At 41.6% G+C, this 22,738-nt stretch overlaps 1 protein-coding gene across 2 annotated transcripts; it reads left to right on the forward strand.

Moving 5' to 3' along the window:
• Positions 1 to 1,109: 1,109 nt before the first annotated feature.
• On the forward strand, positions 1,110 to 21,415 carry NPM1 (nucleophosmin 1). Of its 2 annotated transcripts, XM_033180284.1 has the most exons (11): positions 1,110 to 1,464; positions 3,510 to 3,589; positions 4,787 to 4,906; positions 5,181 to 5,274; positions 6,194 to 6,300; positions 6,398 to 6,462; positions 13,563 to 13,620; positions 14,267 to 14,353; positions 15,883 to 15,984; positions 18,288 to 18,362; positions 21,059 to 21,415. In XM_033180284.1, exons 1-11 carry the CDS (start codon positions 1,407 to 1,409, stop codon positions 21,095 to 21,097), a joined length of 885 nt encoding a protein of 294 aa, XP_033036175.1. In that variant the 5' UTR covers positions 1,110 to 1,406; the 3' UTR covers positions 21,098 to 21,415. The 2 variants fall into 2 exon arrangements, with proteins under 2 accessions (XP_033036175.1, XP_033036176.1); XM_033180285.1 differs by lacking the exons at positions 18,288 to 18,362; positions 21,059 to 21,415 and adding an exon at positions 16,982 to 17,322.
• Positions 21,416 to 22,738: the final 1,323 nt, after the last annotated feature.

Consider the following 22,738-nt stretch of genomic DNA (forward strand, 5'->3'; position numbering starts at 1 on the left):
GCTATCATTTGTATTCTTCACTTCTTTTTTTTTTTTTTGAGACGGAGTCTCGCTCTGTAGCCCAGGCTGGAGTGCAGTGGCCGGATCTCGGCTCACTGCAAGCTCCGCCTCCCGGGTTAACGCCATTCTCCTGCCTCAGCCTCCCGAGTAGCTGGGACTACAGGCGCCCGCCACCTCGCCCGGCTAGTTTTTTTGTATTTTTTAGTAGAGACGGGGTTTCACCGGGTTAGCCAGGATGGTCTCGATCTCCTGACCTCGTGATCCGCCCGTCTCGGCCTCCCAAAGTGCTGGGATTACAGGCTTGAGCCACCGCGCCCGGCCTCCTCACTTCTTAAATTTGTTTGATATGTTGAGGCTAAAAAAAAGATTACGGGTCTTCGGAACGCCCCAATGCCCGGGGCTGCTGGGGTACCTCGGAGTTTGTCAAGGTGTAGCTTAAAATGTTAATTCCCATGCTCGCTACCAAATATTCGAGTAAGGCTTCCGTAGTTCTTTTAAGTCACCCGCTTTCTTTCAGGAGGAATGCTAAAGATTAAGAGCGGCAAGAAGTCAAGAGTCCGCCCACCCTCCGAGCTCTCTTAGGGCGATGTCCTTGCTCATTTGGAGACTGATTCTGTCCCCTTTAGGCCCCCAAGTTACATAAAGATGAGGACTTTGGAGATGTTTTCTCAGGAAGGGCAGAGCTGTAAAAACACAGCCTGGCCGGTAGCTACATCTTTCCTTCCTAACAAAGAATAAGCCGCAATTCACTCTCTCCGGCACCTGAACTTTGGGGTAACGATTAACTGCGATCCCAAGCCTTCAGGCAAGTAAAAAAATCCTGAAATGATTACGCCTGTTTGGAGGCTTGCAAAGCACTAGGGTATGGGGAAAGTCAATCGAGGTGCTCTCCGGCTCATTCCCAGCCAGCTAACCCGCCATATCTAACACAGCTAAGAGCTGCCGACGCCATTTTGCAGGGTGGGCTACGCAGACTCTTGGCGGGAGGCCGGCGCGCTTGAGCGGGAGAGGACGTGGAAGTGTTGGAGGTGGGGAGCGCGCGTTACGACTGGAAAGCACGCGTGCGCACAGGCGACAGTGGCGAAGGGGTGGGGCCAGTGTACGAGTGCGCGTGCTCGGTGGGAGCCCGCGGAGTACCTGGAAGGAGGTGGGGGGCGAGGTAGAAAGGAGTGTGGTTGAAGAGCGCTTGCGCAGGAGGGCTACGGTACGGGGGTGGGAAGGCTCCGGAGCACGCGCGCGGAGGCGGGACTTGAGAAGTGCTCGCGAGATCTTCAGGGGCTATATATAAGCGCGGGGAGCCTGCGTCCTTTCCCTGGTGTGATTCCGTCCTGCGCGGCTGTTCTTTGGAGCAGCGTTCGTGTATCTCCGTCCGCCTTCTCTCCCACCTAAGTGCGTGCCGCCACCTGATGGAAGATTCGATGGACATGGACATGAGCCCCCTGAGGCCCCAGAACTATCTTTTCGGTAACTGCAGGGGGGAGCTGGAGCGAGGCCGAGCGGGGCCTGGTGGCGGTGAAGGTGGGGGTGAGGGGAGGGAATCCGGCTGCAGCAGGGTCTGGTGGAGACCGCCAGACCGGCTGGAGGCCTGAGCGGGTGGGAAGAGCTGCCCGAGCCCTGGACCTGGAGGGATTGGAGCCGCGCGGGGAGCCGGAGGCGTGAAGGGGGAGGACACGAGCGGCCTGAAGCGCCTGGAGCGTGAGCAGTCCGAGGCCCAGGGCCTGAGGTATAGCGGAACTGGACGCCTGGAAGTTCGGCCGTTGCCGGCTATACGCCGCGGAGCCCCAGGCGTGGTTTAATTTTCTAACGGAGTTTGTTCGTAGGCTTCTGATCCCAGGCCCCGGGTTGGTGGTCCCGGAGACTGGGTTTACCGGGAAGCATGGGCCTGCTTGTTGGAGAGGATAAATGCACGGCCTGGCGTTGTTCTGACCTCAGAGTCTGGAGCTGCAGGACCCAGACTTCACTCGCGTGCTTCGGCCAGTTACTGGGGGAGGGGAGACGCGGGGCGGCGTGAGGAGGCCGCAACCGCTGGGAGCACGTGGTTGCCACGTGGTTGGGGGAGGGAGGGGGGTGTGGGCGCTACATCCGGGGCTCACCAGCATGTTGCTACTCCAGATCAAGGGATGCTGTGGCTCAGTTGAAGTGGGAAATGTTAAGAGGCTGGTAACACTAGGATTCTGGAGGTCTTTGTTCAGTGCTTACAGCATCTACTGTGATGGCAGCTCTTTTTTTTTTTTTTTTTTGAGCCCCTTTTCTGTCTCACTGCAGTAGGTGGAGCTAGCCCCACTTGGCAGATGAGGGCACTGGTGCCCAGAGATAAACTCACTTAACGAAGGTTGTACTTATAGGCAAAGAGGCTAAAACTAAACCAAGACCCTTGACTCATAGCTGCTGCTTCGTGAATATTAATGAGGCTTCGTTTTAGGGGGACGTCCTCGCATGCCGCCATTTGTGCGGCATTGACCAAACCGCTTATTTAAATACAAGAAACACGTAGAGTGTTCGGTTTGAGTCAGATCAAGACCTAAAACTATTCGCAGAATTTTGGGACCACCCCCCCCTCGACTTGCTGTAGCCCTGCCCCAAAAAGGAGAGTCCCACTTGCGTTTTTAATGTCAGTAGGTTTAATTGCAGAAGCCTAATCTTGGTACTATTCAGACTTCGAAGTAAGTGCGAATCCTACCGTGAATTTTATCTTGTTCATTATCCGTGCTGAGATTTGTTAATTAAACCTCTTCACATTTAAGCATGTATATGTATTGGTAACGGTTAGATGGTAGTTAAATGGAATTATTTAAAATTTTTATTCTGACAGTATTTTAAAGAATTTTGCCCATACATAGAGTGGGAGCAGACACATGTGTTTAAAACATTAAGGCTTTAATTCCTAGCTATTTTGGATAACAGAATTTTGATAAGTTTGTATCAGTACTTTTTGATAACTGTTGGAAACAACCCTCCTTGTCTTAAACATAGTTTCTGAGTATAGTTTCAGGCGTATGTCACTTTCTGTTGCTTTAGAGTGTTGACCCCTGTAGCAAGCTTTGGTTCTTTTACCTTTGTCGTTTTTCTTTTGTAATAGTAAGCTATTCGTGTTTGTAACCGTTCTCATTTCGAACTTTCCATTTGGGAATTTAGGTGGGTAAATCAGCTGTTTTAAATAGTGGGAAACTTAACATTGGACATTACATTTGGTTTCAGGTAATTGTTTTAGGTTCAGATTTACTAAACCGTTGAGCTTGTTTCTGTATGCAGAATAACAGTGCCTATCAGCGTAGTTAGAGATGAAATATGGTATGATGAGAAAATGGAATTGTAGTCTTCTATGGGTGTTACTTGTTTGTAGAGGTTTCTGTTCAAGAATCTAGGAATTGATCATTCTGCTTTGCCTTCTGGTAGCTAAAATTGTGAAAAACTAGTTCAAAAGTTAGACCTGACCTTTTTGGTTACCCACACTTAAGTTTCAGTGTTATTTTTCTCCTTGTTAGAGTTGCTTTTTTCTTCATTTACAGGTTGTGAACTAAAGGCCGACAAAGATTATCACTTTAAGGTGGATAATGATGAAAATGAGCACCAGTTATCTTTAAGAACGGTACTTAAACTTTCAAAATAAACTACTTAACCCTACTTGATTTCAGCCTTTTAGTTTCTTTTCATGTGGCTTGAGACTTTTCCTTTGCTGACTGCTTGTAAAATACTATTTCTTACACCTGGGTATTGTGTGTACCTCACTGTCTGTACATCTTTGATGAAGAACTTGGCATCTATACTCATTTGGTAACCATGTAAAATCCAGTCACATTGTTAAACTTGCCTTATTTTCTTCAGTTGGATTATAAAGCCCTTGTAAAAGGCATCGATAATCTTACATGTCTACCAGAGACTAGCTCTTGTCTCAACTTAGAAGTTGCTCAATAAATAAGTTAGGTGATCTATATTCTGTGTATGCATATTTATGCATTTCTTAAATTTTCTGAATATGAGAAATTGATTTGCCAAGATCACAAAACCTGAGGATAACATTGCACAGATTTGTTTTCCAAGGTAACAGTGAGAGGTTTATACTTGTTTTTTAAAAAAATCATAGTCGTGTGCCTCATTGCAACTGTTGGGTCAACAGATGGATCATACAACGGTGGTCACATAAGATTATTATGCCCTATTTTTAATGTACCTTTCCTGTTTTTGTTTTTGTTTTTGTTTTTCCTTTGGAGACAGTTTTCCTCTATCACCCAGGCTGGAGTGCAGTGGCATAATCTTAGCTCAGTGCAACCTCTTGATTTCCGTGTTCAAGTGATTTCCTGCCTCAGCCTCCCAAGTAGCTGGGATTACAGGCATGTGCCACCATGCCTGGCTAATTTTTGTATTTTTAGTAGAGATGGAATTTTACCATGTCGTCCAGGCTGGTCTCAAACTCCTGACCTCATGATCTGCCCGCCTCAGCCTCCCTAAGTGCTGGGATTATAGGCATGAGCCACCACGCCCGGCCCTTTCCTATGCTTAGATGCACAAATACTTACTATTGTATTTCAGTTGCTTACAGTATTCAGTACAGTAACATACTGTACAGGTTTGTAGCCTAGGTGCGTGTAGTAGGCTATATACCATCTAGGTTTGTTAGTATAAGCACATTCTTATGATTGTACAAAGATGAAATTGTCTAACAACACATTTCTCAGAACTTAGCCCTGTGGTTAAGTGACGCATGGCTGCATATAACATTTAGTGGTGGGGGGGCTGTAAAATAGGTGGAACTCAAAGTTGAAGTAGTATTTTTTTTTGTTCACAGGTCAGTTTAGGGGCTGGTGCAAAGGATGAATTGCACATTGTTGAAGCAGAGGCAATGAATTACGAAGGCAGTCCAATTAAAGTAACACTGGCAACTTTGAAAATGTCTGTACAGCCAACGGTAAGGGCACTTACATACTTTGGATGTTGTCAAGGTTTAATTCTGTTTTAAGGTAGGTTTGGTGTCATTTCGTTGTGCCAAGGGGATAGAAAGTGGTTGTCTTCTGTCACTGGAGTTCAATGGTCAGCTCTTGAACATGGGGGTTTCTGCTGCTAGTTTATCAGAGGTGGAAAAACAGGTTCACGGGTTTGTTGATTTGGCTTATGTGTTTGCTTGTAATGTTTATTGTACATTTTCTTCATATGTTTAGTGATTAAAAATTTCTTCCTTCTAGGTTTCCCTTGGGGGCTTTGAAATAACACCACCAGTGGTCTTAAGGTTGAAGTGTGGTTCAGGGCCAGTGCATATTAGTGGACAGCACTTAGTAGGTATGTTATTTTTATATATTATACTACTTAGTTTATTCTCTTTAATGCAGTTGCTTGGTTCCCAGTTTGGACTTAAAGCATGGGTATAGTACTGCTGTCTTTAAAATAGATTCCAGTGTGAGTCTAGAAATTTATAATTGGAGAGGACAAATTAATTTTGGGGGCGGGGGGACAAAATCTTGCTCTGTCACCCAGGGTAGAGTACAGTGGCACGATCTTGGCTCACTGGAACCTCTCACTCTGGGATTCAAGCGATCCTTCTGTCTCAGCCTCCCCAGTAGCTGGGACCACAGGCGTGTGCCACCAAGCCTAGTTGTGTTTTATAGTTTTAGTAGAGAAGGGGTTTTGTGATGTTGGCCAGCCTGATCTTCAACTCCTGGCCTTAAAGTGTTCTGCACGCCCTGGCCTCTCAAAGTGCTAGTACTACATGCATCAGCCACTGTGCCTGGCCTAAATTTTTTTTTTTTTTTTAATAAAGACAGTCTCATTCTAATGAGGCTGGAGTGCAGTGATCATAGCTTGTTACAGCCTCGAACTACTGGGTTCACATCAGCCTCTGGAGTAGCTAGAACTGCAGGCACACTCCACCACGCCTGGCTAATTTTTTTTGTATATGTGCAGATGGGATCTCACTGTGTTGCCCAGATTGGTCTCTTGGCTTCAAGTGGTCCGCCTTGGCCTCGCCAAAGTGAGATTACAGGCATGAGCCACCCTGCCCAGGCTTCTGGCATTTAAAACCTGGCAGTGAACGTTAGGCCTCAAAATACCTTTGTTAAAAAGTTCCTTTTCCCATTTGCTTTTTTTTTTTTTTAAATAGAAATCTCAGTTTTTAGAATATTTACTGTATGCTATCAGTGTTCTTTTTTTTCTGATTTCTTTGCTGCTTGAGTTTTATAATGTCTAATAAATTGTGTTTTAGCTGTGGAGGAAGATGCAGAGTCAGAAGATGAAGAGGAGGAGGACGTGAAACTCTTAAGTATATCTGGAAAGCGGTCTGCCCCTGGAGGTGGTAGCAAGGTTCCACAGGTAGAGATGGCAATTTTATTATAGGTTTTGTATTACAGATTTTAGTTTGGTGATAGAACAGCTCTTGTTCATGAGTATGTACCTTTTCTTTTAAAAGAAAAAAGTAAAACTTGCTGCTGATGAAGATGATGATGATGATGATGAAGATGATGATGATGAAGAGTAAGTATGATCTTAGAAACTTGATGCACTTCTGAAATCTTAACAAAAAAAGGAATTTGACATCGTTATATGCATGAGGATTTTATAAAGGTCATTTACAAAAAGCCATCCTGTGTAATAGTTTATAATAAAAGGGCAAGTGGTCATCTGTTGTCAGTTTAAGTTAAATGAGCTGAATTGAAAGGATATTGGGTCATGAGCCTTTACAGTGCTGTGACTTGTGACTCTTCAGAAGGGTAGACTATAGCATTTGCGAAGTTTGATTATGTCCCTTTGTTTTAAAGATTTAGTGGATGTTATACCCGTCAAGCCTGGTATGTATTATGGTGAAGTTAATTAGATTGGGTTGAAAGAAAATCTGACTAATAGCTGTGTATTCATTTTACAAATTGTTATTGAAGGTTTGTTATTCCCCAAAAGGATTTTGGCTTGTGGTTTTATGTAGATACTTAACGGACGAAAATAAGATCCTAAAAGGGATATTAAGATTTTTCTTGGGATTTAAAATATGATTGGAAACAAGATTTGATATGTTTATATTAAACTAGATCAAACTGTTGGTATAAACAGTTACACACACACACTGGTATAAAGTACTGTTTATAATTGGTCTTATGTGTGCCAGTATCAGTAATACATTAAATACTTGGCTCTCAGCTTTGTCCTTCAGTTCTGAGATTGGTCCATATGCATTTATTGAAAACACATTAAATAAAATATAAGAACATGCACTCTAATAGAGAACATGCATGAATGATCAAATTGGGAGTTTTAAACTGGTGGTTCTTCAAAATCTTTGAGCATTGATGATGAAGGCAGGAAACAGGAAAAAGGCTGAAAGAGCTGAAAGCTTAAAAATTCAAATTTGACCAGGTTCAGTGGTTCATGCCTGTAATCCCAATACCCAGCCGAGATGGGAGGATCTCTTAAGGCCAGGAGTTTGAGGCCAGCCTGGTCAACACAGCAAGACCCAATCTCAAAAGAAAAATAAAAACTCAAAGTACTTGCATGTCAGACTTCCATAAATGAAGTCAAACTTAAGGCAGTATTTGTCACTGTTTTTCTTCTTTTTTTTTTTTTTTTTTTTTTTTTTTTTTTAGATGAAGTCTCCCTACTGTTGCCCAGGCTGGAGTGCAGTGGCGCCATCTCGGCTCACCGCAACCTCTGCCTCCTGAGTTCAAGCGATTGTGCTGCCTTAGCCTCCCGAGTAGCTGGGACTACAGGCGGGCCACCATGCCCTGCTAATTTTTGTATTTAGTAGAGACAGGGTTTCAGTATGTTGGTCAGGCTGGTCTTGAACTCCTGACCTCATGATCTCCCTGCCTCGGCCTCACAAAGTGCTGGGATTGCAGACGTGAGCCAGTCCACCCAGTCAGATTTTTATATTTTTCATAGAAGACGGAGTTTTGCCATGTTGGCCAGGCTAGTCTCAAACTCCTGACCTCAGGTAATCCGGTCACCTCATCCTCCCAAAGTGCTGGGATTACAGACATGAGCCACTGCGCACGGCCACTTTTTCTTGAGATGGTGTTTTACCATGCTGCTCAGACTGGAGTTGAATTCCTGGGCACAAGCTGTCCTCCCGTCTTAGCCTACGAAGCAGGTGCATAACCAAACCCAGTTTGTTAATCACTTTTAAGAATATTTCTCATTAGTAAGAATTGAAATACATCCCAAGAGAGGAATGGGAAACAGGCTAAAAACACAAATGAGAATAGAGATGATATGATTTGGATTGGTTTAGTCCGATTTTGAGTTACCTTTGCACAAGTTTATAAAATAAGTATTTAATAGCATTCACCAAGGCTCGGGGACAAGCAATCACATCCAGAAAGGCTTTGGAGTAGGACCTGATGGTGGTCTTGATCCTGTTGGGGTTTTGGAAGATTTCCTTTTTTAAAAATGGGTATAGTTAGGCTAGGCGTGGTGGCTCATGCCTGTAATCCCAGCACTTTGGGAGGCTGAGGTGGGTGGATCACTTGAGCTCAGGACTTCAAGACCAGCCTGGCCAACATGGTGAAACCCAGCATCTACTAAAAATACAAAAATCAGCTGGGTGTGGTGGTGCCTGCCTGTTGGTCCCAGTTACTTGGGAGCCTGAGTCAGGAGAATTGCTTGAACCTGGAAGGTGGAGGTTGCAGCAAGCCAAGAACATGCCACTGCATTCCATCCTGGGCAACAGAGGGAGACTCCCATCTCAAAAAAATGGATGTAAATTCATGATATAACCACAATGTAATAATTTTTCTTTGTCTTGGTGTTGATAGGAATGAGAAGTGTGTAGATAATAATCAGGGTCCAAATCAGTACCCCCCCCCCCCCTTTTTTTTTTAAGTCTTGCTCTTGTCTCCCAGGCTGGAGTGCAATGGCGTGATATCTGCTTACTGCAACCTTCACCACCTGGGTTCAAGCAATTCTCCTGCCTCAGCCTCCCGAGTAGCTGGGATTACAGGTGCCTGCCACCATGCCCGCCTAGTTTTTGTGTTTTTAGTAGAGATGGGGTTTCACCATGTTGGCTAATCTGGTCTCGGACTCCTGACCTCAGGTGATCTGCCTGCCTGGGCCTCCCAAAGTGCTGGGATTACAGGCGTGAGCCACCATTCCCCGCTGCAAGTTTTCATATAAGTTGAAGAAAGCGTACTAAGGTCTAGGCATAGTGGTAAAGGATGCTTTGAGGGAAACAAGTCTTAATAGAAACCTAAGTGGTGAGATGGCAAGGGCCCAGCATATAGCTAGATGGCAATGAAAATGCAAAGAGGTGCAAGAAGGTTTGTTATAGTTACTTAGAAATCTAACCCTTTGAACACAGATAAAAGGGGAAATCAGTGTTCCCGTTTTGAGGATGGAAAGGGTATATATAGTGTGGGCTTAGTTGACTCTTGATTTAAGCAAGAAAAGTTATATAATGTGCATAGTGCTGATGTATCCTATATGTAAGTGTATGTAATATCTTGATACTATGTGACCCTTAAATGTCTTTTTTAATTTGTGGAATTTCTTAATAAGTAAAGCTGGATTTTTTTCGAGACAATCTCTGTCGCCCCACCTGAAGTGCATTGTTGGCCAGGCTGGAATGTAACTTCTGCCTCCTGGGCTCAAGTGATTCTCCTGCCTCAGCCTCCCAAGTAGCTGGCATTACAGGCGTATGCCAGTGTGGCCAAACTAATTTTTTGTATTTTTAGTAGAGATGGTGTTTCACCATGTTGGTCAGGCTAGTCTTGAACTCCTGACCTCAGGTGATCTGCCCACCCCAGCCTCCTAGAGTGCTGAGATGACAGGTGTGAGCCACCACGCCCTGCCAATAAAGCTGTTTTGATAGTAGTTTTGATAGCTGTTTTGATAGTAGTTTAGTAGACTTGTTTTAATGAATAAGAAAAACGTTTAAGAAAAGCATTCTCATCTTGTTTCTGGCACAGGGGAGGTACCTGCAGGGATTGGGTTCTAGTGCCAGAAACTTGTAACGACAAAATCACTGTTAAAAAGCACTTGAAGGGCTATATTCGTGGCAGCTTTTTAAAGTTATGATACTTTTTCTAAATACGGAAATTAGAAACATAGGTGTTTCTTACATGAAGTTGCCGTATTGGGATTTAGAGACCAGTATGTTCAGTTTTTTTGAATTAAACGTGAACCACTTAGTATTTACTGATATAGACTTCTGCCTGACTTGCCCTCCAATGACTCGATTTGATTACTCCCTTCCATTATTTACCTATTTAACGTGTACAGTTCATACCTGTAATCCCAGCACTTTAGGAGGTCGAGGCGGGGACGGATCACCTGAGGTCAGGAGTTAAAGACCAGCCTGGCCAATATGGTGAAACCCCGTCACTACTAACATACAAAAGATAGCTGGGTGTGATGGTCGTTGCCTGCAATCCCAGCTACTACCGAGGGTGAGGCAGGAGAATTGCTTGAACCGGGGAGGCGGAGGTTGCAGTGAGCCGAGATCACACCATTGCACTCCAGATTGGGCAACAAGAGTAAAACTCAAAAAAGAAAAAAGTAGTGTTTCGTAGTGTACAGTTCAGTGGTTTTAGTGTGCCTCAGCTGTAGTCAGCCACAAGTGAACTTTGTAGGTTTCCTGTCCCTCGTATTTTGCATGAATGGACTTCTGTGACTGTTTTCCTAGCACAGTGTTTTCAAGTTTCATCCATGTGAAAGCATTATCAGTACTCCGTTTATTTTTATGGTTGAATACATTGTATGGGTATGTTATTTGGTTATGCATCAGTTGGTGAGCATTTGGGTTGCTTCTACTTGTTGACTGCTATGAACGCTTGTGGATATGTCATTTTTTTTTGGGTGTACACCTAAAGCAGAGTGGCTGACCCATTGTATTTCCACTAGCAGTGTATGGGGCTTCTGATTTCACTACACCCTCACTTGCCATTATCTGACTCTCTAATCCTGGTCGTATGAAGTGCTGGTTGTGGGTTTGATTGCATTTCCCTGTAGACTATTATTAGTCTTTACTAGAGCGTCTTTTCATGTATTCATTGGCTATATATCTTTGGAGAAATGTCTTTACCCATTTAAAAAATCCAGTTACTTCTCTTTGTCATCACTGAGCTGTAAGAATTTTTTTTTCCTATGATTTTTGTATTTTTAGTAAGAGAAGGGGTTTCGCCATGTTGGCCAGGCTGTCCTTAAATGCCTGTTTTCAGATCCACCTCCCTCTGCCTCCCAAACTGCTGGGATTACAGCTGTGAGCCACTGTGCCCTGGCAAGAATTCTTTTTTTTAGACAAGTCTCTTTCTGTTGCCCAGGCTTGAGTGCAATGATGTGATCTTGGCTCTCGCTCACTGCAACCTCCTCCTCCCTTGTTCAAGCATTTCCCCTGCTTCTCCCAAGGATTACAGGCATCCCGACTCCTTCCATGCCCGGCTAATTTTCTGTATTTTTAATAGAGACTGGGTTTCACCATGTTGGCCAGGCTGGTCTTGAACTCCTGACTTCAGGCCTGCCTCGGCCTCCCACAAGTGCTGGGATTACAGGCGTTGAGCCACTGCAAGTAAGAATTCTTTATATATTCTGCAAACAAGTACCTTATCAGACGTATGATTTGCAGATTATTTTCCACCATTCTGTGAATTGTCATTTAACTTTCATGATGGTGGCCTTTGACCAGGTTTTTAATTTTTATGATGTCTGATTTCTTTTGTTGCTTGTGCCTTTGGTGTCAATCCTAAGAAATCATTGCTAAATTCGAAGTTGTGAAAATTTACCCCCTTAATTCTGAGTTTTGTCCTGTAGTTATATTTAGCGTTTTGTTCCGTTTTGAGTAAATGTCTGTGTATGTTGTGAATGGAGGGGTCCAAATATAGACTTTGGATATAGATGAGCAGTTTCCCCAAATGATTTGTTCAAAAACTATTTTTTCCCCATTGAATGATCTTGGCAACCTTTAAAAGTCACTTAAGGCTCGGTACGGTGGCTCACGCCTGTAATCCCGGCACTTTGAGAGTCCCAGGCAGGTGGATCACGACCAGGAGATAGAGACTATCTTGGCCAATATGGTGAAACCCTGTCTCTACTAAAAATACAAATTTTAGCTGGCCATGGTAGCATGTGCCTGTAGTACCACCTACTCAGGAGGCTGAGGCTGGAGAATTCACTTGAACCTGGGGGGCAGAGGTTGCAGTGATCGCAGATTGCGCCACTGTACTCCAGCCTGGTGACAGCGAGATTCCATCTCAAAAAAAAAAAAAAACCACTTACTATAAATACACGGTTTTATTTCTGGTCTGTTTGTTGATGTATGTGTCTATCCTTAACAGGTAAGAACAGTTACAACACTGTTCCTTTGTAGTTTTTTTTTTTTTTAAATGGGTCTCACTCTTGCCCAGGCTGGAAGCACAAGGCTGGTTGCCTTGGCTTACTGCAACCTCCGCCTCCTGGGTTCTCCTGCTTCAGCTTCCTGAGTAGCTGGGATTACAGGTGCCCGCCACCACTCCTGGTTAATTTTTGTATTTTTAGTAGAGACTGGGTTTCTCCCTGTTGGCCAGGCTGGTCTCAAAACTCCTGACCTCAGGTGATCCAGCTGCCTCTGCCTCCTAAAAAGTATTGGGATTACAAGCATGAACCATGGTGCCTTTACCCCTTCGTGGGTCTTATAGCTGATTTTTTGAAATCAAATGTGAGTTCTCTAGCTTTGTTCCTTTCAAGATTGCATTTGGCCTCTTTGGGTCCCTTAAGTGTCTTTTTTTGTTTTTGTTTTTTGAGATAGGGTCTTGCTCTGTCACCCAGGCTGGAGCGCAGTGGCAGAATTACACAGTTACAGTTACTGCCTCAAGTAGATCCTTCTGCCTTAGCTTTTCAAGTAGCTGGGACTACAGGCACACACAACCACGTCTGCTAATTAAAATTTTTTTTTGTAGAGCGAGTTCTCATGTTGCCTAGGCTGGTCTTGAACTCAAATGAGATCCTCCCACCTCAGCCTCCCAAAGTGTTAGGATTATAGGTGTGAGACACTGCCGACTCTTGGGTTTGTATATAAATTTTAGGATCTATTTCTACAGAGAAACCAGCTTGGGGAGTCTTCTAAGGATTGTATTTAACGTGTATATTTGGGGAGTGTTGCCATCTTGGCAATATCTGAACATGGAATGTTTCTATTTAGGTCTTTAATTTTTTTTTTTAACACAAATTCACTCTATTTGAGTGTACAGTTTATACATTACTTAAATATACATGTATTATACATTGGTATAGTGTATATTCATGCAAAACTACTTATTGAGCAGCTTTGTTTCCCAGCCCCTAGTGATCACAATTATACCTTCATTTCTTTTGAGTTTGACTACTTTTGGATACTTAATGAATAGAATCATACAGTGTTTGTTTTTTGTGGCTGGCTTATTTTACTTTGTTCAAGGTTCAGTCATGTAGCATGCAAGAGGATTTTCATTGTGTGTGCGTATACATTTTCATTATTCAGCCATTTAACAGTTGGGTTGCTTTCATCTCTTGGCTGTTGTGAACAGTGAATGCTTCGATTAACACGGGTGGACAAATAATCACGTCAAGGTCCTGCTTTCAATTCCTGTGTCTACTCCCAAATTTTGAAAGTGCTTAATGTCTTGACGTTTCATTTGTAGTGATGATGATGATGATTTTGATGATGAGGAAGCTGAAGAAAAAGCACCAGTGAAGAAAGTGAGTAGATACAATGCTACAAGGTTGTTAAACTAACAATAGAAATGGTAATTTTTTAGTGTTATTTGCTTGTTTTGTAGTTAAGGGAAGCTGGTGTGGGAGATCATCTCATACTGAAAATTAGTCCCGAGGAGGACTACAGAAAACTTATAGTGGGGAATGGTCTGTTTTCTTTATCCATGTAGCCCTCCACCCAATTTGTTAGTCTTGTGTAACCTTTTGTTCAAGTAGTTGTTGCTTTTTCTTTTCTTTTTTTTTCCTTTTTCTTTTTTTTTGAGACGGAGTCTGTGTCACCCAGACTGGAGTACAGTGGCGTGATCTCGGCTCACTGCAACCTCTGCCTCCCGGGTTGAAGCGATTCTCCTGCCTCAGCCTCCTGAGTAGCTGGAATTACAGACTCAGGTCACCACACCGAGCTAATTTTTGCATTTTTAGTAGAGATGGAGTTTCATCATGTTGGCCAGGCAGGTCTCGAACTCCTGACCTCATGATCCACCTGCCTCGGCCTCCCAAAGTCCTGGGATTACAGGCGTGAGCCACTGCGTCCAGCCTGTGTGGTTGCTGCTTTTCTTACATGGCTTGGACAGTTTTGTTTGCACTGTTGTTGGGGTCGGGGACAGTGATTAAGATAAATTTCTAATTGCAGTCTATACGAGATACTCCAGCCAAAAATGCACAAAAGTCAAATCAGAATGGAAAAGACTCAAAACCATCATCAACACCAAGATCAAAAGTAAGTGGCTACATTTACGTATGGGTCTCATTGATATAGTTGGGGAAAAAAGATTCTACTGTGGAAGAATCTAGTGTGTCTGAAATTTCATAGGCCTTTTAGAACCCCTGTAATTGCTGTTTTAAAGTTTAAATCAGCTTGCTGCAGCTGGGCGCAGTGGCTCACTCCTGTAATCCCAGCACTTTGGGAGGGAGGCTAAGGTCGGTGGGATCACCTGAGGTCGGGAGTTTGAGACTAGCCTGGCCAACATCGTGAAACCCCATCCTTACTAAAAACACAAAAATTAGCCAGGCATGGTGATAATGTTCCTGTAATTCCACCTGCTCAGGAGGTGGAGGTTGCAGTGAGATTGCACCACTGCACTCCAGCTTGGGCGAAAGAGTCAGACTCCGCCTCCAAAAAAAAAAAAATCAGCTTGTTGTGTGTTGTAGGTACACACAGACAAACATACTAAATGTAAGGTGCTGCTGGGGTTCCAGTGGCAGGGGGAAGCCAATAGACTTTTTTTTGAGAGAGACGGACACTTGCTTTGTCACTGAGTCTGGGTTAGAGTTGCGTGATCTCGGCTTGCTGCAACCTTCACTTCCCGGGTTCAAGTGATTCTCCTCCCTCAGCTTCTCAAGTAGCTAGGACTACACGTGCATGCCACCAGGCCCAGCTTATTTTTGTATTTTTGAGTAGAGGTGGGGTTTCACTATATAAGTTGGCCAGTCTAGTCTCGAACTCCTGACTGCAGGTGATCCGCCCTCCTGGGCCTCCCAGAGTGCTGAGATTATAGGCGTGAGCCACCACGACTGGCCTGAATTTTTTATGATTGTGAAGTCAATAGTTGTTTCCTGTAAGGAATCTTTGTTGAAAAGTATGCCTACATAGAGTAGAGATTCTCAACCTTGGCTGCATATTAGATTGAAGTAGAATATTTAGGGCCAGACAGGGTGTGATGGTCTCCTTTCTGGCCTTACCCCCTTCCTGCAGAAAATGGAATTTAAAGGAGAAAAACTTTAAAAGAACCCAATACTTGTGCTCTACTTAAGGAGATTGTCATGAAATTGGTCTGGGGTGGGCCCCAGGCATCAGACTACAATGACTTTCTTCCTTTGTTCTTAGGGATCTTCTGATTTCATTTTTTGAACTTAGTATTGTGCATAAAAAAGCGAACTCCCAAGTTACTCCTTTTTTGTTTTTTAAAGAGATGGATGTCCTACTCTTGCCTAGTTGGGAGTACAGTGGTATGATCATACCACTGTACAGCCTCCAGCTGCTGGGCTCAAGCAATCCTCCTGCCTTAGCCTCCTGAGTAGCTGGGATTACAGGCATGCACCACCATGCCTAGCTAATCTTATTCCTTCCTTAGAAGAAAGATTTTTAAGAACAAAATTGTATGATGTGAATTTATTGATAATTCCAGTTGTATAATTAGCTTTATAAGGGAGTTTGTAAGACTATTTGAGGAAATCCAGACAGAATGGGTTTTAAATTGGGAGTTGTATTTATTCTTATGACCTTTTGGAAGTTCATTTCTTTTTCAGGGACAAGAATCCTTCAAAAAACAGGAAAAAACTCCTAAAACACCAAAAGGACCTAGTTCTGTAGAAGACATTAAAGCAAAAATGCAAGCAAGTATAGAAAAAGTGAGTAAAGTTATCTTAAAAAAAACTTTGTCTCCCCCCTCAAATCGCATGTGTCTGGTTTGCGTAGACTTGAATGTTTCTTGTTTTTTTTTTGTTTTGGTTTAATATACTTGCCCTGTTCGTGGTGTGAATTTTTTATAAAATGAATTATAAAACATTTATAATCGTGTCTATGGTGATTTGCATATGCAAAATTAAATATGCCTTATTTTTCATGATAAAAGGAACGTAGTGCACTGGTTACAAGATAACATCTGACCTTCCATGTTAAAATAGATCAGTGAGAACTCTTGACCTTTTCTGGTTGTAAGATATGCTAGAGAACCAACAGAGGGCGTATGAGACTTCATTAAAATTGCAAACAGCTGGAAAAGTAGACGCGGGCTGTTGCTTGGTATTATAGTTAAATATTCATGATTGACCCTAGTCAGAAGTAATTTTCAGCAGATTGAGACATTTCTTTTTGCCCTTTACACCAAGTTGTCACCAGTTAATATGTGTAGTAATAGCTAGATTTTGTGAATGACTAATAGGCTTAAATCTAGTTTCCTTTTGTCTTAAATAATGGAAATGTGGGAAGACGATTAGGTCTCTTGTCTGCTTGACTGGGGGATTTGAGTAGGATATGGAATAAATGGTTTAAATGCCTTGGAAGCATATTTGAGAGAAGCTTTAATTCAATGAATAATATTTTTAGACCGCAATTATTGAGAACAAATGTGGGGTGGTAAGGAAAAATTGCCAACTCATTTCCCCATGTTTTTCCTGTGCTCTATAGATTTTTCTTTGGCTTCAGTAGATTTCCTTGTACAGTGATAAGTCCACTGGAAAAAAAATTTTAGAACTGGAACATATTTCTTGTTTTAATCACACTGGAAACCCTTTAGCCTGCCTGCTTATCAGAGTTTTGTCCCTTGGATACAATGCTAAAATGACATATTTTAGATTCCCCTCCCTTCCATTTTAATATGGTCCTATCTCCTTGGTTTAATTGCAGGCGCATTGAACAGCCCTGGGCACTACATGTAAATTAAGCCCAAAGATGGGGAGAAAGGAAAAGGAGAGACAAATATAGTCCATACTGAGTGTCATCAACAATCCAGACTGAAGTCTTCTATTTTAATCTCAATCCCCTTTTCTGATTTGCCACCCATGCCTCTTCAGGCTGGAAACAATCTCACTCTTGGTTCCCTAAAGCACTTTCTTCTGACTGCTGTGATTCAGTGAACCTTGCCCTTTGCTTTCTATTACTTGTGCATTTGCCTCACCTCTGACAATGTTTTAAATTGCCTTTGTATCTCCTTAGCTGCTCAATAAATATTTGAATGAATCAATTAAGAATGTATGTGACAATAATTTTGAAATGGAAATTGAGGTTTATTTTACTAGGTTATTGGAGGCAGTTAAGTTTCTTAACGCTATACTTGATTCTGCCAAGTTTGAAAACCTTTTCAGTCTTCTAAAAATGCATAAAAGATACTTAAAGGGAAAGGTATTAAATTTAATAAAAACATATATTCAGTGCTTTAAGGTAATTCCAAAGTAGTGATAAATAAACATTTCAAGATATTTGCAATAGTAATGTTTTGAAATTTTGGTGACAAAAAGTTACAGGTATCACCAACACTGTTGTAGTTTCTTGCCTATATCCATAATTTGAAGGAAATTGAAGGAAATGGTAAGAGTGATTAGTGAAGTGTAATTACTGTAATTTCTCCCCCTATTGTAGTTTCTTGCCTATATCCATAATTTGAAGGAAATGGTAAGAGTGATTAGTGAAATGTAATTACTGTAATTTTTTCCCCATTCAACTTCATATATCTTTAACTGATGACCAGATCATTGTTATGAACTGGTTTGTGATCAACAAGTGTTTTGTGGGGTTTTGTTTGTTTTTTTAAATAACAGTTTGGGTCACTTGACATGGTTCTCCAAAGGGGTGTTATAGGTTGTGTTTGGTTCTGGGTGATAAAACCGGCTTGTTAGATAATACAGATAAGCAACTGAGTTGCCATGTCATGTTTGTCTGTAGAATCTCAAGTGTAGCTTATATTTTATGTTCCTAGAGAGGTTGTCTGGGAAGATTTGACCCTTTGGCAAATCTGTTTGAATAGAGATACTAGCCATGCTGCCCAATAGGGCTTTCTGGCCCTGAAAAAGACATTGAGTGTTCTTGGAAAGTTGAAGGGAAAAGGAGTAAACTGCTCTATGTAGTAGCATTGCAGATTATTGAGGAATTTTCTAAAGGTATCTCTCTCAGTGTATTTCTCTACTTACCTGTAATAATGCTTTTGTCTCAATAGGGTGGTTCTCTTCCCAAAGTGGAAGCCAAGTTCATCAATTATGTGAAGAATTGCTTCCGGATGACTGACCAAGAGGTAACTGAATTTTCTGGGGACATGATGAAGTCCAAGTTTTTCGTGATTTATTATAATTCTGCCTTTACCCTTTTTAAGTGTTGGCTCTTTTTAAAAAGTTCCTAACCACAGATAATTCATTTAATGAAATAATCTGAAAACTCATGTATTTAATGAAATACATGAAGAATACAGTTGGCAGTCTGAGACGGTAACTTTAGTATATTTTTCCCAGATTCCCTATAGTTGGCAAAGTATTTCTTGGTTATTGAATTCAGTTTTACGTTTTTGGTACTATGTTGGCTAAGGAAATTGCTGTGGTTTTCCTTGTTGCTCCATTTGGCTGCTTGGGGCAGTCTGGTCTTTGCTTTTTTGGGAGTTGGTAGAGACCATTTTTTTTTTCATAGATCTTATGGGAAATATATTTTGCCAAAATCATCCTAACATGAAACCTGGAAGCAAGACACTAAATTGTGGCTACTACTAGATATTTAAGCTTGAGTTTAGCTGTTAGATTTTACAATTAGTACATGTGAAAGTCTTAGTCAACGTACAGTTTATGCATTTATTTTTGCTCTTATTTATAGTTGACTTATAAGTGTAAAGAAAATGTAAAAGTGGTTAAATAGGGACGTTAGGTATCGTGTAGAGAACCGATGGCTACTTTTAATGGTTTTTAGGTTTCCTGTAGTCGGCTTTTTTCAGAAAATTTGGCAATTAGCTTTTTTTTTCTGCCGTAATATTTAGCAGGTCAGTTATTTAATTGCACCTTAATTTTTAGTTTTTGGGTTTGTAAAACCGTGATATGGTTAATTTTGAGTTTAGCTTTGCTAAAGTTGCAGTTATGGGCTTTAAGATAATCAGATTCAGTCTTTTGGTTGCTGTTCTGTTTTTTCTCTACATTTGAATCCCAAAGTTTAAAGTGTGAGTTTTGGGAGTTTATTTGGAATACTAAACATTGATTGAGCATAAGTTATTTTGAAACTTTATGCAACAGGTTATTTTGAAGCATTATGCAACAAGTTATTTAATATTGAAAATAGTGGAAAGTCAGACATAAATAACCAATATGTACTAACAACTAAGCATAAGAGATGCATTTCTTCAAGTACAGCCAAGGAAAGTGATAATTTCATGATTAAGTTGCAGTGATCTTCTGTAGTTTACAAAGGCTTGTAGCTATTAAATTACTGAACCAGCACTTCTACCAGAAGTATTCTCTTTTTAAAAGTATTTTTGCCCAGGTTGATCTTGAACTCCTGGCCTCAAGCAGTCCTCCCATCTTGGCCTCCCAAAGTGCTAGGATTACAGGCATGAGCCACTTTGCCCAGCCTACCCAGAAGTATTATCTTGCTCTAGAATTGAAAGTGTTCTCGTGTCAGAATGAAATTTCTGCAATAAATAGTAAATGTTTAATAACTTGAATTACTATTAGAGATTATCAAAACTAAATGCTTCCCATCTTGGACATAGAGATGCAAGATGCAAGCAATGACAATGTGTATTTGTTTGAACCTGATGATAAGAAGATCTTTGGCTGGGCGTGGTAGTTCATGCTTATAATCCCAGCACTTTGGGAGGCAACATGGCAAAACTGCGTCTCTACTAAAAATAATAAATTTAGCTGGGCATGGTGGCATGTACCTGTAATCCCACCTACTCAAGAGGCTGAGGCAGGAGGATCGCTTGAACCTGGGAGGCAGAGGTTGCAGTGAGCGCCACTGCACTCCAGCCTGGGTGGCAGAGTCAGAGTCCATCTCAACAAAAAAAGATTTCTATGGTATTTAATATTGGCATTCAGTTATCTTGTACCTGAGAACCCATTGGCTGTGAAACAGTGACAGCTGAGAGAATCCTGTCATCTCATTTTCTAGTTGTTGGTGAACTTCTGGATTTTTCTTCAGAACCACCTTGCCATGTTGGCCAGGCTGGTCTTGAACTCCTGACTTCAGGTGATCTACCACCTCGGCCTCCTGAAGTGCTGGGATTACAAGCATGAGCCACCATGTCTGGCCAGCTGTTTTTTGTTTTTGTGTTTGCTTTGGTCACCCATCTGTAATGTGATCTTGGCTCACTGCAACCTCCGCCTCTTGGGCTCAGGCAACCCTCCCTCCTCAGCCTCCTGAGTAGCTGGGCCTCCTATAGTTGCACACCACCATGCCCAGCTAATTTTTGCATTTTTAGTAGACAGGGTTTCACCATGTTGCCAAGGTTGGTCTCGAATTCCTAAGCTGAAGTGATCTGCCCACCTCAGTCTCCCAAAGTGTAGGGATTACAGGCGTGAGCCACCATGCCTAGCTTCAGCAGATAGTTTTTTCTAAATGTACATATGCACAGGCACACATGCACAGGCAATTCAGAATACGTTTCTGGTGTTTATGTAACTTTATTTGCTAAATCTGGCCAACTCTAAAGCTGATCTCAGGGGAGATGAAGTTGGAAGTAACATTGGCCAAATGGGTCTCTGGTCTTTATTTCCTTAAGTAAATAAACTATTAAATATTAGTATATTGTTCACATTATTTTTATGACTGATTAAAGTGTTAGGAATTAAATTACATCTGAGTATACATTTTCTTGGAGTCATTTCTTTATCTAGAGTTAACCTATTTGGTGGTAGAATGAAAAATAGATGTTGAACTATGCAAAGAGACATTTAATTTATTGATGTCTATGAAGTGTTGTGGTTCCTTAACCACATTTCTTTTTTTTTCCAGGCTATTCAAGATCTCTGGCAGTGGAGGAAGTCTCTTTAAGAAAATAGTTTAAACAATTTGTTAAAAATTTTCCGTCTTATTTCATTTCTGTAACAGTTGCTATCTGGCTGTCCTTTTTATAATGCAGAGTGAGAACTTTCCCTACCGTGTTTGATAAATGTTGTCCAGGTTCCATTGCCAAGAATGTGTTGTCCAAAATGCCTGTTTAGTTTTTAAAGATGGAACTCCACCCTTTGCTTGGTTTTAAGTATGTATGGAATGTTATGATAGGACATAGTAGTAGCGGTGGTCAGACATGGAAATGGTGGGGAGACAAAAATATACATGTGAAATAAAACTCAGTATTTTAATAAAGTAGCACGGTTTCTGTTGATTTATTTAACTGCTTTATACTTTGTCAAAGAAATAATTTACGTAGTTAGGAATGGCAAACAGTATTCTAAAATTCTATGAGAATGTCCCTGCCCCTCCCCTTCAATAGTTCACTGGAGCTAACCACTTTTTCATCATAAGGATTTAGTGCTGTGTTCCCACCTCCTGATGATAGTTAACAATTATTATAACTGCAACATGTTTTCAAATGTTCCATTAGACCTCCTATCCGCCTATTCTAGCCTCACTCACAAAGAAAATCTGGCATGTTAAAACAGTTTAAAAGCAGCCTTTCAACCTGTATTATTGTTTTTTTCCCCTAGGCTGGAGTGCAGTGGCACAGTCTCAGCTCACTGCAGCTTCTGCTTCTTGGGTTCAAGCAAGTCTCCTGCCTCAGCCTCCCAGGTAGCTGGGATTACAGGTGTGAACCACCAGCCCAGCTAATTTTTGTATTTTTAGTAGAGATAGGGTTTCACCATGTTGGCCAGGCTGGTCTTGAACTCCTGACCTTCAAGTGATCTGCCCATCTCAGCTTCCTAAAGTGCTAGGATTATAGGTGTGAGCAACCGCACCTGACCTCAACCTGGATTCCTTGTCTGAAAGCAGTTATTTCAGTGACTATTTGCTGAAGTTGCCTAATAGTACTTCTTACAGATGTATAGGAGAAAAATTATCACGTAGATATGAGGATATTCGGGGACTAATTAGCACCTTTATATGTTCTGCCTTAAGCTGATTACACATGATCTGAGTTGGATATACTGATTTGATTTCTATTGTTTTGCTGTGGTGTATACTCCAGTAGTTTGAGCAGATGAGGGAATGTTCTCCAGTTCTGTGCCGTTTTCCTTGGGAGATTTTCATCTCCCACTTCTATCCATTCTTAGACTTGTTTGATTGTCTTGGATGGTTTTTCTCATTCCTTTTTGTTTAAACTCGCGAAAGAGACTTTTATTTTGTCTTTCAAATTTTTGTGTTGATTTTAATATACCAACTGCTTGCTGCTTTGGGTGTGTATCTGAAATCTAAAAAACATTACTCAACATTTTATTTATTCCAACATTTTGAAGTGGTCTTGAATTTTTTTCCTTTCTTGTTTTGAGACCTGTTCTCGTTCTGTCCCCTAGGCTGGAGTGCAGTGGTGCAATCTAGCTCACTGCAGTCTCCCATCTCAGCCTCCCGAATAGTTGGGATTACAAGTGTGTGCTACCACACCTGGCTAAGTTTGTATATACACATAAAAACAAATATGTAAATATATATAGTATATAAAATACTAAAATATAAATATATAGTATATAGATACAC

The sequence above is a fragment of the Trachypithecus francoisi genome, unplaced genomic scaffold, assembly GCF_009764315.1.
Source record: "Trachypithecus francoisi isolate TF-2019V2 unplaced genomic scaffold, Tfra_2.0 Lachesis_group2, whole genome shotgun sequence".
NCBI classification, from domain to species: Eukaryota; Metazoa; Chordata; class Mammalia; order Primates; family Cercopithecidae; genus Trachypithecus; species Trachypithecus francoisi.

Excerpts from the sequence above, each read along its gene's own strand:
- NPM1 (XM_033180284.1), top strand. The coding sequence starts at position 1,407 with ATGGAAGATTCGATGGACATGGACATGAGCCCCCTGAGGCCCCAGAAC. Across the intron at positions 4,907-5,180 it reads AAATGTCTGTACAGCCAACG|GTTTCCCTTGGGGGCTTTGA; the intron begins GTAAGGGCACTT and ends TCTTCCTTCTAG. Across the intron at positions 15,985-18,287 it reads TGCAAGCAAGTATAGAAAAA|GGTGGTTCTCTTCCCAAAGT; the intron begins GTGAGTAAAGTT and ends TTGTCTCAATAG.